General features: G+C 37.4%; 1 protein-coding gene across 4 annotated transcripts in view; it reads right to left on the reverse strand.

Moving 5' to 3' along the window:
- The window catches only part of SORCS2 (sortilin related VPS10 domain containing receptor 2), a 579,012-nt gene that overhangs the window by 53,456 nt on the left and 510,197 nt on the right, over positions 1 to 15,359 (reverse strand). For all 4 annotated transcript variants that reach the window (XM_040593442.1, XM_040593423.1, XM_040593433.1 and 1 more), the window contains exons 13-14: positions 8,730 to 8,821; positions 7,131 to 7,238 (exon numbers count right to left, since the gene is read on the reverse strand). In XM_040593442.1, coding sequence (XP_040449376.1) covers positions 7,131 to 7,238; positions 8,730 to 8,821 — 200 coding nt within the window. The remainder of the gene's footprint in view (positions 1 to 7,130; positions 7,239 to 8,729; positions 8,822 to 15,359) is intronic.

Consider the following 15,359-nt stretch of genomic DNA (forward strand, 5'->3'; position numbering starts at 1 on the left):
GACACACTGCTTTAATCTCCCAAGTGCTGTTTTGGCTTTTGCTCTCCTCTATATGACTTTGTCGTCAACTGTGATGTTTGAAACAGCATGCTGCCAAGGTAGCAGAATTTGTCTGTATAGTCCTGTATTGCCCAGTTGACACACTGCTAACTAGACATGCCAGTCGGGGGCAAAACAGAACCTCTGTTGTTTTGGCAGAGCCTTCAAACGTATAAAACTACTGACAATAAAACCTAGGGTTTGAATCAGGGTCAACTGAGGACCCCACATACAGGTGATAAAGGCAATCCCAATGGCTCCGTCTTTGATAACATGTCTAAATTCCTCCAGGCAGCATCTAAACAAAGATGTCCAAGCATGTGTAATTAAGGCAAGTACCTAAATTTTTTTTTTGATCTAAACTTCAATATACAACAGTGAGTTTGTGATCAATATGGGAAAGGAAGCCAGACTCTCAGAGATGCTAGTTAATTATTTTAATAACTCTCAGTCTGTCTCTTGTAAAGTACTCATCTAAATGGAAGCAGTCACAGAGCTATGCTAAAATGTGGTATTTAGATCTTATTCCCCATGTAAGACTCCCTTTCCTATAGTAGATCATACTAGTAGGAAATACAACTGTCAGTGAACTTATTGTATAATTAAAATATTTTTTAACTGTCATGACTCCTTGATAATTGTTCTAACAATATTGCAATTTCAGACTGAACACTGAATTCACCTTACAGTTCACTAATTATCAGAGGCCATCTACATTAAAAAAGCAGCAACTTTCTCAGTTGCTTTTTATATAAAAGGAGTAGTGTGTAACAAGTTTCTTGTCAGTTTATGGTGAGCTAAAGACCCAAGTCCTTTGCTTCACTTAGACCTTTACTACAAATGATGACAATGTAACTAAAAAAGCAAATAAATGTGACAGTCTTTTTGTTTTGCCTGTTGTAATTAATATTATTACAGTGCCTTTGAACATATAGCAAGACATATGACCTCTCCATGCCAAAATCTGTAAAGAAATCACCAACTGAGGGAGGCATGGAAGGATGCACTTTATCTGTAGTGTAATCACTACCAACAGTGTCCTCCTTAACTCACAGAAGCAGTAATACTATTAATGAAAGGCTTTCCAAGGGGATATGGGTTGGAAGAGTAGGTTAGCCATGACTATGTCCTACAGTGCTATTTGAAGCCTACAATTTTCAAAAAGAAAATGTCAGATGAATCTTTATACACATGCTTTCCTTCTAACACTTGTCTTTGCTTCCTTTTCAACATTATAAAATCAACAAAAACTGAGTAAGTCAAAGGGTTCATACTAGTAAAATGGATGAAAGTAATGTATGATTCAAGCTGCAGTCTGTTATACATCAAGATTATAATTCAGCATATTTTTCTAATTCCCCAAAAGAACGTAACAGAGGTCACATTTTCAGTGGCCTTGCTAAATTTTAACTACAGAAATGATGAATGCTTCCATGTGCAAAAGTAGACACCTGCCTACATACAGCAACTGCACATAAAAAGTGCTTGTGTACAAAACAGATCAAGTAGAAATACACTGAGACACTTATGATTTAAGTGCCTTAAACGACAAACATATGCATATACTTAATGGACTAAAGAGAAGAGTAGGGGGTTTGGGTTTTTTTGGGTTTGGGTTTTTTGTTGTTGTTTTGGTTTTTTGGTTTAGAGGTTTTTTTGGCTGCCAGAATGAAAAATTAGGGGAGGAAAAAAATTCAGTTCAAATTGAATGAAAAAATGTTTTTTAATTGTTTCCTGCCCCCCCAAAATAATAATTTCCATTCATTGTTTTATGACAAAACATCTTGGTTTCAGCTCTTTAGGGAAAAAAAAAGGATGGAAAGGAATACTTTGGCTCCGTGATACTTGCAAATTACCTCCAACATTTTTTTCCATCTATTTGGTAAATTCCTGTCCAAGAACAACCTTTTTACATGTAAACTGTTTGGAAATAATTGAAGATTTAATGGCTAGCCTGATGCCTTATGCAGAAATAATACAAGGTGGACAGTGAATCAAAGGGATTAACTTAAAGAGAAACATACGACATTGTAGAGAATAGTTTGTATCATTCAGCTTTCTACTGTCATCTTACTTAAAGATTAATTTGGGATACTTTAAAAAATATGTATTTAATTCTTTAGCTAATACTTTTTTTTCCCTAGTTGTATTTAAAAAACAGGTGTCTCTTGTCACAGATAGGAAATTATTCATTCACACTTCACCTGGCAGAGCCAGAGTAAATAGCCTACAGTCACCTAAATTGTGGCTCCTTCATTTAGAGAGCAAAATATAACAAAATGGAGTTCAAGACCTCACCCAAAAATAAGTAAAATATTTGAAAAACTTTATTGTTGTCCTAAGCCTCTAATGTCTACCTCATCATCACATTTATTAGAACTAGAAGCTAAAATGTAACTGTCTCCCTGAAAGCAAAGACAGAGCACCACAGCTGCAGGCACTCAGTGACAGGGCCTCAAAATGACATGAAGCGTCCATCTGAATGAAAAAGTCATGTGCCACCCTTTTTCTGTCCTTCGCTCCTCCTTTACACAGGGACAAGGTGATAAAAGATTCTTATAGGACATGGATTCCTAACCTTTCAGCTTCTTTTATTCAAATATATTTTGAGGTCTGCTCTCAAAAGGTACTAAATAAGGGCTTACAAAGACACTGAAAGCATCATGTTCCCATGTTTCTGAATACGTTATCAAAACTTTACGGAAAGAGAAGAAAAAATTAGTTTTACTCACTGGACTTCATTTGAGCTGAGAAAGAGACAAGAGCAGTCCCATGGTCTTGGCTCCAAGGCCACAGGCTGGCAACAATACTACAACTTGCTCTGCTAACATCTGTGTCCACAGAGATGTCAGCAAAAGCACTAAAATTGCCAGTAAAAAGTAACCTGTACACCTGGATTAACTGATATCTAGATCATATTGAAATAGAGTAATCAGTTTGCTTTTTCAATGCTTTTATCACCATTGTCTTCCTGTCTTTCTGTATGTTTCCTCCATCTATTGACAGACAAAATTGTTCCTCATTATGCAGAAAGGAAAATTACCACTTCATAACTAAGCAATGCTTCTCAAATAAGAGATCAACTAGCTGCAGATAAAACCTAGACATTGCCTTGGGATATCTGCTGTTCTCTTACATAATGAGGCTTTATCTATCTTTTTTAAGGGTTGCAGTACAAGAAAGTTAGTAGTGAAGAATTCCTAAGAGAAAGATGTACCTCCACCTAGTAAGGCACTTAAAGACAACAGGGAAGATAGTTTGCTGCCACGTGTCACACAAGAATAAGCTGCACAAACTACACAATGTTGACTAACTGATGTTAAAGTTGAGGCTGACACTCCTAGCAGAATTGACAGTTACAAAAATCCAGATGTTCTCCCTAATACCTAACATCTGTTAATATAATATCCACTTCGTTTTGAGGAAGTTTAAATGAGACTGTTTTCTTGTTTCCATTATCACCTAGGAACGCAACAGGAATGCAACAACAGACTTTCAGGACAGCAAAATTTGCATGCTGGGGTTCTGCATTTCAGAGATGTCATGAAGTTCCCAGCGGCATCATAAATTGCTACTCTAGGAGACCTTAGAAAAAAAAATCCCTCTGCAAAAAATTGCAATTACCCATAGGGAACATTTTGATTCTATCTGACACAAAGAAAAACAGTCCTTTCATGTAACCTCTTACTGGCTTTTAAAAGGGGCCATGGTCTGCGGTACCATGGTTATCATACCTACTGTATTTACACTGCAATCTAAATAACCCATTTGGGAAACACTCCCAGAAGCTGAAATGTGATTTAGAAGTCATTTTTACAGTTTTGAAACTTTCATTATATGAACTACTTCCTCTGAAGAGGAACATCAATATTTCAGACGTAGAAAAATTCTTCCTTTTTCCACTGAGTTAGGCCATTACTCAATCCAGCGTCATTAAGTAATTTTCCCCAAATATAGCATATTGCTAAGTTAAACACTGCTTTGCAGTAACCTTCATTCTTAGAATTCTAAAGAATTTAGAACAAAATAAAGTGTATTAGACCATGCACTGTTCTGATGAATATACATCAATTAGTCGAGAAAATTTCTTAGCAAACCTTACTTATTAATTTAGCAATAAATGGTGGATTTGAGCTATTCATTTAGAAATTAATTATTACACAGACTGAGTTTTCTAAACTTTAGGAATACTTGATTGCTTTGTTTTCTTAAAACTCTTAACTAGGTCTATTTAGAAATTGATTTTTACACAGAATGAGTTTCCTACCGTTTTTGAATATTTTACCACCTAAAACTCCTAAAAATCTTAACTAGGTCTATTGCAGAGTACAATGGAATAAAGTATTTTTTCCTTGGCATTTGAGTGTACATATTTTGAATACTGCAGGGAATTTGGATGAATGATTTAAATTAATGTTGACTGGCAGATGACAACTCAGTTTTAAGAAAACTTCTGATAAGTAAACTTCCCCCCCGCCCCGTTTTGGAGAAAACGCAAAACTTTCTGAAATGAAGGCTTGAGGCGAACAGGTTCACATTCCCCCATTCCTTTAGTAAAGCCTACCAGGCCATTTCATTTTGGTTAAGTCAGGACAGAACAGGAATTCAAATGGAAGTCCTTTACAAGTCAAGTCAATATCCCAGTCACCATGCTAAGGACTGAGAAGCCTCTTTTACACAGTGTTATCAGGTTCATTAACATTTTCCCCAGATAATATGTCTGTAGATATTATTTTTTCAACACAAATTAAAAACATTGAAGGAAGTCCCTAAGCCGACTTCAGTGGAACCAGGGTTTTACCCTACAGTAACAGCCACTTTCCATACAAGTAAAGTATTCTTTGACTCTTTCGTGAGTTTATTCTAGGTTTAAATGAAATAGTGTCTGTTCCACAGTTTTGCTATACACTTTTACAGTTATTAACTTCCTACCTCAGAATTATACTCTCTTTCCTAATTTATGCATATTTTGACATTGGACTATTTATTCAAAGTTTCTATTCAAACAGATTCCCTACCAAAGGGAGAAAATTATATTCCTGTACAAGTAAAAAATGTCAGACTAAGTCCTTCATAATGGACTTGGGGATTCCTCAGGGTGGAAGACACTACTAAATTATTTCCATTACCATACACAAGTTCATCTTACCATGTTCTACCCAGAAGAAAACACACTTTTATCTAATAACATGGGGGGGGGGTGTGTGTGTGTGTGTGTGATTTTTATTTTTTTTTTTCTTCCAGGGAGTGTGTATCAGTGCAGCAAATCACTGTAGATTAAGTCATGTGCAGCAACTCAGTACAAGTGTGAAGTTCTGATAAAAAATTACCTAAGACAGACAGAATGACAAAAGGTCTGACAAAGTCAGACAGAGCACCACTGGGCTGATAGTCACCCTGAAGGTAAAGCCCAACAAAAAGCCATAGAGTAGACAAGGAAGTTGATGCTATGTCAGCAAGGAAACACATACTGCAGTTTATTCTTCTCATTATCTTCTGAGTGTGGTAGGAAGGCTGTAAGTCTTTTCAGGGCCAGTCTGTAACAATAAGTGCTTGATGTCCTCCATGTTCAGTAGAACTAGCTGCAAAGTAAGAACCTACAAGCCTGGCACTGAGCTGCTGGAGTCACACTCTTGTTCTGCCCTTAGAAATCTACAAGTCACACAATGCTTTTTTGTCAATCTGAGCTCATGTACCAAATCTAACTAGTTTTATGTATTTCAGATGGACGGTTTCAGAAAGGCATTGTGCTTTAAAAGAGCTCTTTAGCCCATTCAGCCAGATATTTAAATAAATCTTCACAAAATCACTGCTTTTAATGATACTTAATAATAAAAAATACCCCAGAGCATATAGTTATCACACATCATTTTATCTGCCATAAGTACAGTTTAGGATAAGCTTTTGATCCCTCTGCTGACACTGAAATCAATAGAAATCCTTCATTCAGAGGCATAAGTATCACCTTGTGGCATATATTATACCATCAAATGGAAAGGGAAGATGGTGGGGTAATACTGTTCTTCTCAGGTCATATACGTATAATGGAGGATAAATGGGACAGGGGAGAAAGAAATAACAGACCAAATTCAGCTCTGCGTAGTACAGCATTATGAACTTGGCACACTATTTTTAAGTACATTGGGTAGGATTTCTGTTTTGCTGAGGATCCTTTTCACAACTCCATGCTGGGCTAAATGTTGTTTTTTCTTCCCCTGAGGAAAATGCTACTAGTAGATGTCAAATGCAGTTCTATTTGTAACTTCTAGGAGGAAAAGCCTGTCACGCACACACTGAAGTCCTATAGTCCAATATAAAAGATTGCACAAGCTGTTCTGATAGGAGCACACGTAGCAGCCTGGATATCTGTGAGCGCATTCCCCTTTCCTGCTGCAGTCAGCATGTGCCTTTTTCCCTAATTGGACAGGTGTTTTTTACTCTCAGGCACTTCTAAAATATTATCATTTATCCTAGGGCACAGAGCAGAACTTGCAGCTCAGATCCAGATGTCCTTGGCCCTTTGGAAAAAGACAGAAAAACAGGGGCCCGAGTTGCAGAATTTGGTTATTTTTAACTCTATTCACAGCATCTGCTTCAGTCACTGCAAGAATAAAAATGTGTATGTGTTATCACAGTGTTTGGTTATAGAAAATACTCCAGTGTTAGTTACTATATATATAGTAACAATATAGACAATAATATAGTTGCTTACACCATGAAAACAACAGCTATTTAAATTTTTTGAAGTCTGCCTAAGAATGGGTAGGAAACAGAAAATATACAGGAATTAGTAATTTTTTTACCTGTGTTTATCAGATTTGTATTTTCAGTCCTATTATTTCACTCTTTCTGGTGGTAAGTTTGCAAAATTTCATATGAACACAACACTTCATTTTTACAATCTGAAATACTGCATGCAGGTAATTTGAAAGACAGGTTGCGTGCTAGGGAATTTGAACATCAGTGTAAGAGTCTGTGTGACTGCAAGAAGCAAAAGCCACTGACTCAAGCACTATCTCAAACATCGTTACAACTATGCTCAAGTATACAAGCAGAGAAAGCCCTGAAGATAGATGAAGCCAGAAACTCACGTCATGACCAATGTCTCATCTCCAGGTTCACTAAGTAATCCATCCACAAAGACTGAAGTGCTAGTAAAATTATGTGTACTCCAAGTCTGGCCTTCATCTACACTGAACCTGTAAAAAAGCAGAAATGGTTTTCATTTACAACTCTAAATATACAAAATAGAATTAATTCATTAAAAAATAAATCCCCTCATTACAAGTCCAGGATTTATGATCACCAACATACAATGTGTCTGGACATATATCATATTAATGTGATCTTTTTCTCAGCAATGTATACAGGGGCTCACATCTTTATTAGAAGGGGTATAATAAATTTACCACAGCTCACATCTTTATTAGAAGGGGTATAATAAATTTACCACAACAATGGAAATTCACATGGAGATAAAAACAACAGTCTGTCAACAAATGATCTTGCTGCCTTGTAAGGCTCAAGAGCAAGGTAATTATACTTCATTCTTTCCAGTAGCCTCTGAGCTAGAGACTTGTTAACTAGAGGTCAGTGAATCATGTGAGACAAACCAGCCCAACTGCTAAAACCTGTGGGAGGTGTGGTAACTGTAGGCACCAAGATGATAGCCCTTCACAGCTGCTACCATCCACTTAAAAATTTGCAAAAGATGCTGCTGAATCACAAAACATATTTCAAAAACTCTGTGTATCCAAAATTTATGAATTTCTTCTCTTTTCTTCTGTATATTTCCTCCAGGTCTTTTGGATAGTAGGTTTGTGATGGTTTTCATTCTAGATAACCAAGTAGCCTAGTTACTATCAGTGTATACAGGATTGTGCAAAAATGAACCAAGTCACAAGTGATAAAGATCTCTTATGTTTTTTATGCCAACTATGGTAGTTTTGTATGCCATTACGTAAGGTTACTATATTTTGCTTCACTATCATGCAGTTTAAAACTTGATGTTTTCTAACAAAATACTTTGCAGCAAACCTTTCCTGCCAAGCAAGCTGAGAAGGCCATTTGCTGCATTATCACTATATGACAGAATCTATGCATACTAAAATTAATTGGTGCATGAAGATTACACATGAACTAGGCTTCTTCCATACTGTGTTACACAGCACATAAGTGCTTTCCCATTGGCTCCCGAGGTCTACACTATATTGGCCTTGCCAGAGCAACCCAGGGCTATTCTTCAGTGCCTTTCATTCACTGTGGCCCTTGCAGGGGACTGAGCTTTACTGCAGCATGAATGATCTATCCTGACTGGATACCTAAGCCACATATGCATCATAGGTTAAGCATCATTGCCATACACTGGTGGTGCAAACCAGTAGCAGAAAACAATCATGCAGAACGTGGTTTATACCGCAGTGTTCCAGGATAGTCTTTTGAGCAAAAATACCTATGCTGATGCAAGGAAGTTTTATTACTATTAATGTATTATGCATGGTACCTTCAGCACCATGAGGTAATCTTTAAGAAAATATCCACCTGTATTTTATTGACCTAATGAATGTTAAATTAAGCTGACTCCACCTGCATTTCATACATGATCACACTGAAGTGCTCATCCTAAACTTTGAACTTTGCCTGAAGTCTTGAATACACAATATCTCTACTCTAATTGACTGTAGGTTTACTTGAGTATTTTCAGAGGGATAGAGGTGTCTTTGATGGCCACAATAACTCCACCATGGTCCAGGTATAAGATGTGGTGCTCTTCTTCAAAGACCTACAAGTCAGACAAAAAAAGGCCAGCTAAGCAAATGTACAAAACAGCAGAAATAAAATGTACAAACAAATCAGGATAGAAAGACTTCTATGTTTTATAATGTCTGCACTTCAAATTGAAAAGGACATAAAAGTCAGTTTAACTTTTATATTTCTCCCAGCTGTAAAAAGAAAAGCAAGTGAAGTGGTGAATCAGAAAATGTTCAGGTTCAAATCACAATCAGATTAAACTGTCTAAAGTGATTTTAGCCCAAGCTTATATTTCTCTACAGTATGCATTTTGCATTCCTTATTATTGTATATCACCAAGTGACCTATCACCTTACTTTGGTACTTGCCATATTCTGTGTATGTTGTAGAATAAAATGCTTTGTAGCCTAATTCTATGAAAAATAGGAAAAGTACTGCAGTCTGTGACTTTCTCACCTGTTCTCCAGCCTCTACAGAGCTTGAAATAATTAGTGCAGGCATGTTTTTTGCATTTCCAGTGTCAATGATTTATTTAAATTCAAACTTCATGTGATCTCACAAAGAGGCCACTCTGAGTTCGGAACCAAAATATATATATAACATTGATTTAATGGTATAAAGGGTTCAAACTTTCCTAAATTATTTTCATTTCTTTTCTAGAGGTCAACAGCAATACTGAAATGAATTAACAGGTAGATATCTTCCCTTTTTTACTTCTGAAATCTGTTTTAAAATAAGGTTTACTCATGTAATTAACCTGTGAAAGCTCATTTAACATAAGAACAGGTGATAAAGTTAGTTACTACACACACTTAGCAGTTAATAGATGAACATGCAGCCTCCTACATGCTTTGACAAATCAAAAGTGAAAAACATAAAGGTTAGCTTTACTTTGCCTTGTGAATGCAAAAAATACTGACAATAATAAATGCTTCTTTTTTTGGCAATACTAAATGTTCCATTTAGAGGATTTATCAGCAAGACTGAGCTGGATGGGGGAAAAAGTGTCTTAGAGCACATTCAAAATTACTTCAAAAAAAGTAAGCATTTAATTTGGGTTGAGAATTCAGTCTTCCTCTCATCTAGTAAGAGCATATTTTATGGGAATCCTAGGGCTTCAAGTGTCTGATCAGTTTTTCAATGTTGCCAATTTACAGGCAAAAACCTGATATGAGGCATTTACAGGCCTATCTACTTGTTCCACACAGCTGCATATTTTAGAAGAGCATTCAGTAAAGGACAGACATTAATTTTAGATGCACTTCAGAAGAATGAGATCAGCTAGAGTCAGATAAGCAAGCAGAATTTTGATCCTTCTCTAAACTTTGTTTGAACTTTTGCTCAAATCAAAATGAAACAGTATAGGCTGGGACACAAAGTCTCCAAAATCTTGACCGTCATACTGAAGATAAAGGAAGCTGGTATCTGCATCACTTTATCCAAATCTGGTTTTCCCAGAAAAGCATTGTGGCACTTCCTTGTGCATCATTTTCACACACCAGCTTTAGCACACTATAAAGCACAGTGGACACATTACAGGCATATTAATGCCACCTTTATATCATGCACTTCTTGTGAACATTTCAAATGTTTTATAACCAAAATGTATGTAATTCCTTATGAAAGCAACTCTTCATCTTCAGTGCATTGAAAGGAATTAACAATTTCAGGCCTGTGGAGTTCAGCACAAAAAGTAAATATTTATCTCTACTTTCTGGAAACAAAATCAAGACGGTCTGCAAAGGATTTAGGCACAGGTGGTCTCAGTGTCAGAGCTGAAGTTCAAACCCAGGAACACGAGATACGTGTGTTCACTGTCAGCCATAAATTCTGATACATGTCTCTTCCACTAACTAAAGCCAGGTAATAAACATATTATGATCCTTTCTAGTAGCCAGCCACTACAGAACACGATTTTCATAACCTATTTCTATGTTTTTTCCTTCCATAATTTTTTGAGCATGCTAAGTGCTTTATAATCATAATGTCATTTATTTATTATTATTTTTTCTACCTCTCCTCCCTCTGCTCTTAGTGTTTTTCCTGTGTCTGTCCTAACAATTTCAGCAGCTGTTTCAGGCCAGAATATTTGCTGGCAACAATTAGGAGGCATTCATGAAATCAATGAAAACATGTTTAAATGATCCTACAGAAATATATGCCAAGCAGTTTTACTCTAAGATACAGAAGTTTCAAAAGTAACTCAGAATGCCCAGAGTCACTTGCTTCTCTCACCAAAGTGACATCCATTTCTAAATTCAAATCTAGAAACAGAAAGAGCCAGCTGGACCTCCCCAGGGGTGAGAGGCTGGGATTGCAGCCTTTCCTGTTGTGCTTAAAGGTGTTACAATCCATCATCTCTTAAGATATCTGCAGAAAAACAAGTGTTCTGCTTAAACAAAGGTTTTCCAAATTGCATTGACAAAAAATGATTTGACACAGAGAAACAGTATTCCAACAAAGCACTAGACTAAAGCTCCAGAGATCTAGGTTCAGTTTATAGACATACAACAGACTTTATGTGTAACCTTATTAGCTTAATCATTTTGTTACTACACTAGCTGCTTTGGTAGCAGAACAAATATGAAAGGGGTTTTGAGGCCCATTTTTTCCCTTTATTTAAGCCATTTATTTTGAAAGTCAGACCTTTCTCTTACTCTGCCTTATTTCAAGCACAGAGTTGTAACAGATGCTGTTGAAATAGCAATGGCAACATGATTGTGAAGAGAAATTTATTTTTTTTTAACATAAATAAAACACTTACATGCATATACAAGGTCATTCTTAACATTTGAAAGAGTATCCTAATATTTTAAAAATCATGACTGAAAAAACAGGCCCCATAGGGCAAAAAAGTGTTTAAACCTTCATGATCTGAAATTGTGTTCAAAGGTAGCCCATTTCTCCCAGGATGCAAGACTTATTTATCTGCCTGACTCAGTATCATTTTCATTAACACATTTTATGATATCGTTTTCCTGGTATAATAGGAACATTTTCCAAATAGACATATCCATCCCACAAGTTCACTTAGGCTACATCTTTGTGGTTTACTTGGCAGGGCTGTGGACTCATTTGGACTTGATGACCTTAAAGACCTTTTCCAATTTTAATGATTCTATGATTCTAAGCCCACTTAGTTCATGATAATGTCAAGGTGAGATTCCCTTCTCCTACAGGCCAGATCACTGCTGCTGCATGGATGTCTAAGCTACTTGTCAGCCTGCTCCTAAACTATTGCTATTTACAGTGCTTGTACAGTAAAGTCACAAATTTCAGTTTTCCTTAAAATGGTACACAGTTGAATGACAGTTTCAAGAGAGAGCAACAAGCAGCTCAGGCATCATGCAACAGAAAGGTAGAACAACTGCAGTCAGCCCAGGTGGTATTGTGGCTACTTATAATCACAATCTTTGTTTTTACTTTTTGCATAAGCCAGCACAGACAGGACACAGGAACAAGCACAAAACCACAGATGAAATGCAGAGTAAATTTATTTTCGTTACCTCACCAACCAGGGGATCCCTGAAGCAGCACTTGGGCAGAGGCACACAAGTGCAGACACAGGCACTGCAGAGCTTGGTCCATGCTGGCGCATTCACCAAACCTGACGGTTTTCCCTGTATTTCTGGGGATCGTGCAGGCATAATTTACCGCTGTGCTTTGATCTTTCCCACAGCAGGGCAGGAATCTCAAGCATGTTCAATAGGGTACCTCTAAGTCTATCACAGGCCCATGTTACCTCAACAGATGTTCTACCTGACCGATACACAAGGCCAAAGAACAACTAGTATGACATAGCTGTTTTTTGACACCCCCAGCTGCAAGTCACTTGAGCATGTTTACAATCCTCCTCAACAATCTTCCATTATTTTCCCAGTCTTTTCCATTTATCACCAGTATTTACTTCATTTCACAAAACACTCTTTTGGGCATTTTTATTTCTACTGATAAACACTGACCGCGTATCCTACCATAGCAGAGTCTTCCTGAACTCTCATACAACCTTACCACATGCAAGCTATGGAAATACGGGTTCAATTGAAATCATTTAAGTGTATACAGCTGGTTAAGAAATTATGGAAGGAAAATGATTGGTAAATAATTTTTAAATTGAGAATGTATTGCAAATTCAGGAACTCAAGGAACAGTCCCAGTTATGAATCACAAACTGAATCTGAGTCAACAATGTGATGCTAGTGCAAAGGAGAAATTTTCTGAAATGAGATGCCAGTAATGCCAACATATCAAGGGCAACAATTTCATTCTGCTTAGTACTGATAGAATTTGTAACTTTGCATTCAGTCTTACCATGCTTCAGGAGAGGGATGTATATTAGATAGTCCAACCAATAAGCAACAAAACTGAAAAGCATTTCAGACATTTGATCCATTAGGAAAAGCAGTGGATTTGAGTTTGCTGGTTTCCAAGGGGAAAAAAACTATACTCTGGGTAGACATGATAACCACCTTTCAACAAGTGAAAAGCTATTCAAAGGTGACAGAAAACCACTCCTCTCCAAAGACAAGAAGAAATCAGCTTATCTTGCAGAATTTGTGAAACTGCAAGTACAACAGCAAAAAGCACATTCAGCTTATGTTAAATATTCAGAAAAATCTATGAAGAATGGTGAAACACCCCACTGTCAGACTGCAGAATCTCCTACAGTGAAGGATTAACAAACAGGTCTGGCAAACCTCTGATAGAGATGTTCCTAGTATGTTTGATGTTGCCTCAGAGCCCACAGTTAAATTACTTGATCTTTGACATTCCTTCCAGTCCTATATTCTTATGAACCAATGCTACTATTATTTCCAGAAAGCTTTTAATTAATTCCTTGAACTCCCTTTTCTCCTAAGTCTTTTATATTTACTTTTCTTCGTTGCTCTGTCACTCTATGCAAGAACAGACTGCTCCTTATCTGTAGACAGCTCTGAAAAGTTATGTGTGTTATGGGAGAAAGGTGACAGGCACTCACTAATGACAACCACAAAGTTTCCATGTCAGTGACTTAAACTCACCCAAAAAGCTGTGCCAAAACGTGAGCTTTGCTCTGCTTTTGCCAACTCATGAGACCTGTAATTTACTGTCTAAATAATACCTATGTCATCGGACTGAAGCCTTGTCTTTTGTTGCATGAACTCCAACAGAGAAAGGAAATGTAGCACTGCCCTCCGAAAGAACTGTTTCAAAAATGAGGCCATAAAATACATACAATAACATACACTTTTGTTCTGATCACAAATACTAAGATGGAGTAAGCTCTTTCAAATGCTTCATAGCAGTTTTAATTAAAATAAAGCTAGCAATGGTGATTTTCATTTTGACTGTCATAATGAGGGATCAGTTTGTGGGTGGTTTTACAGCATGAATAGTCATCTCAAGTTCAGGTTTCACATAATGTTTGCCTGAGTGTCTCACAAATAAAAAAGCAGCAAAGATATGAACCTGAGGCCCTTCACACTTTTCTTCTTATTTTTCACCCCAGAAAAATGATAAAATCTTGGCAAATGGTGACAATTAATTATTAGCAAGAACTCTGTGAAGTATCAGACAACATAGTACCCACTGTAAATCCTGGAAGGCTTTTGCATTTAAACACCTATTTATCATATGGTAGATTTCAAGAATGTATTTGGTATAAAATTTTATCTTTTAAACCTCAAAGGATATTATCATGACAAAAATAATGTATTTATTTGAAAAAGTCCTTCTGTGGAGTATTAATGGCACCCTACAATAGCAATATAGGAAACACTCTGTATTTTTCTTTTTTAACTTAAAACTCCCCAAGCTCAGTAATACAAGTGAGAACATTTTCACAATTATTTGTCCTCAGAAATTAACACAACTTAATTTTATTTCAGCTGGACAATAAAACACTATTTTAACTGAAATTTAATGACTTTTTGACACACTTTGAGAATGTTTTTGCTTCTCCTGGGCAAACATTATAAGTAGATTCCATAGTGTGTGTTGTTGCCATATAGACACAGAAAGAAAATATTCCCATGATTAAGCACTACTGAGTGTATTGGGTTTGCATGGCAATGTTTTGGTAGTGGGGGGCTACAGGTGTGGCTGCTGTGAGGAGCTGCCAGAAGCTCCCCCCATGCCCGATGGAGCCAACGCCAGCCGGCTCCAGGATGGACCCGCCGCTGGGCAAGGCCAAGCCCATCAGCGATGGTGGTAGCAGCAGGGGGACAAAGTATTTAAGAAGGGGAAAAAGTTGCTGTGCAACAGCAATGTCAGCCAGAGAGAGGAGTGCGCAGGTGTGCGAGCAGCAGCCCCGCAGACACCCGGTGGGTGCAGGCAGGGCCGGAGGGGCTCCAGGCGCCGGAGCAGAGGTTCCCCCCCAGCCCGCGGTGAAGGCCGCGGCGAGGCCGGCTGTGCCCTCAGCCCATGGAGGTGGTTTAAGATTTGTTTTTTTTATTTTCTCATTATCCTACTCTGATTTTGATAGGTAATGAATTAAACTAATTTCCCCGTGTCGGGTCGGTTTTGCCCCTGTCGGTACTGGCTGAGTGACCCCCCTGCCCTTATCTCGACCCACGGGCCGTTCGTTACAT

Source organism: Falco naumanni, chromosome 1, assembly GCF_017639655.2.
Source record: "Falco naumanni isolate bFalNau1 chromosome 1, bFalNau1.pat, whole genome shotgun sequence".
Lineage (NCBI taxonomy): Eukaryota > Metazoa > Chordata > Aves > Falconiformes > Falconidae > Falco > Falco naumanni.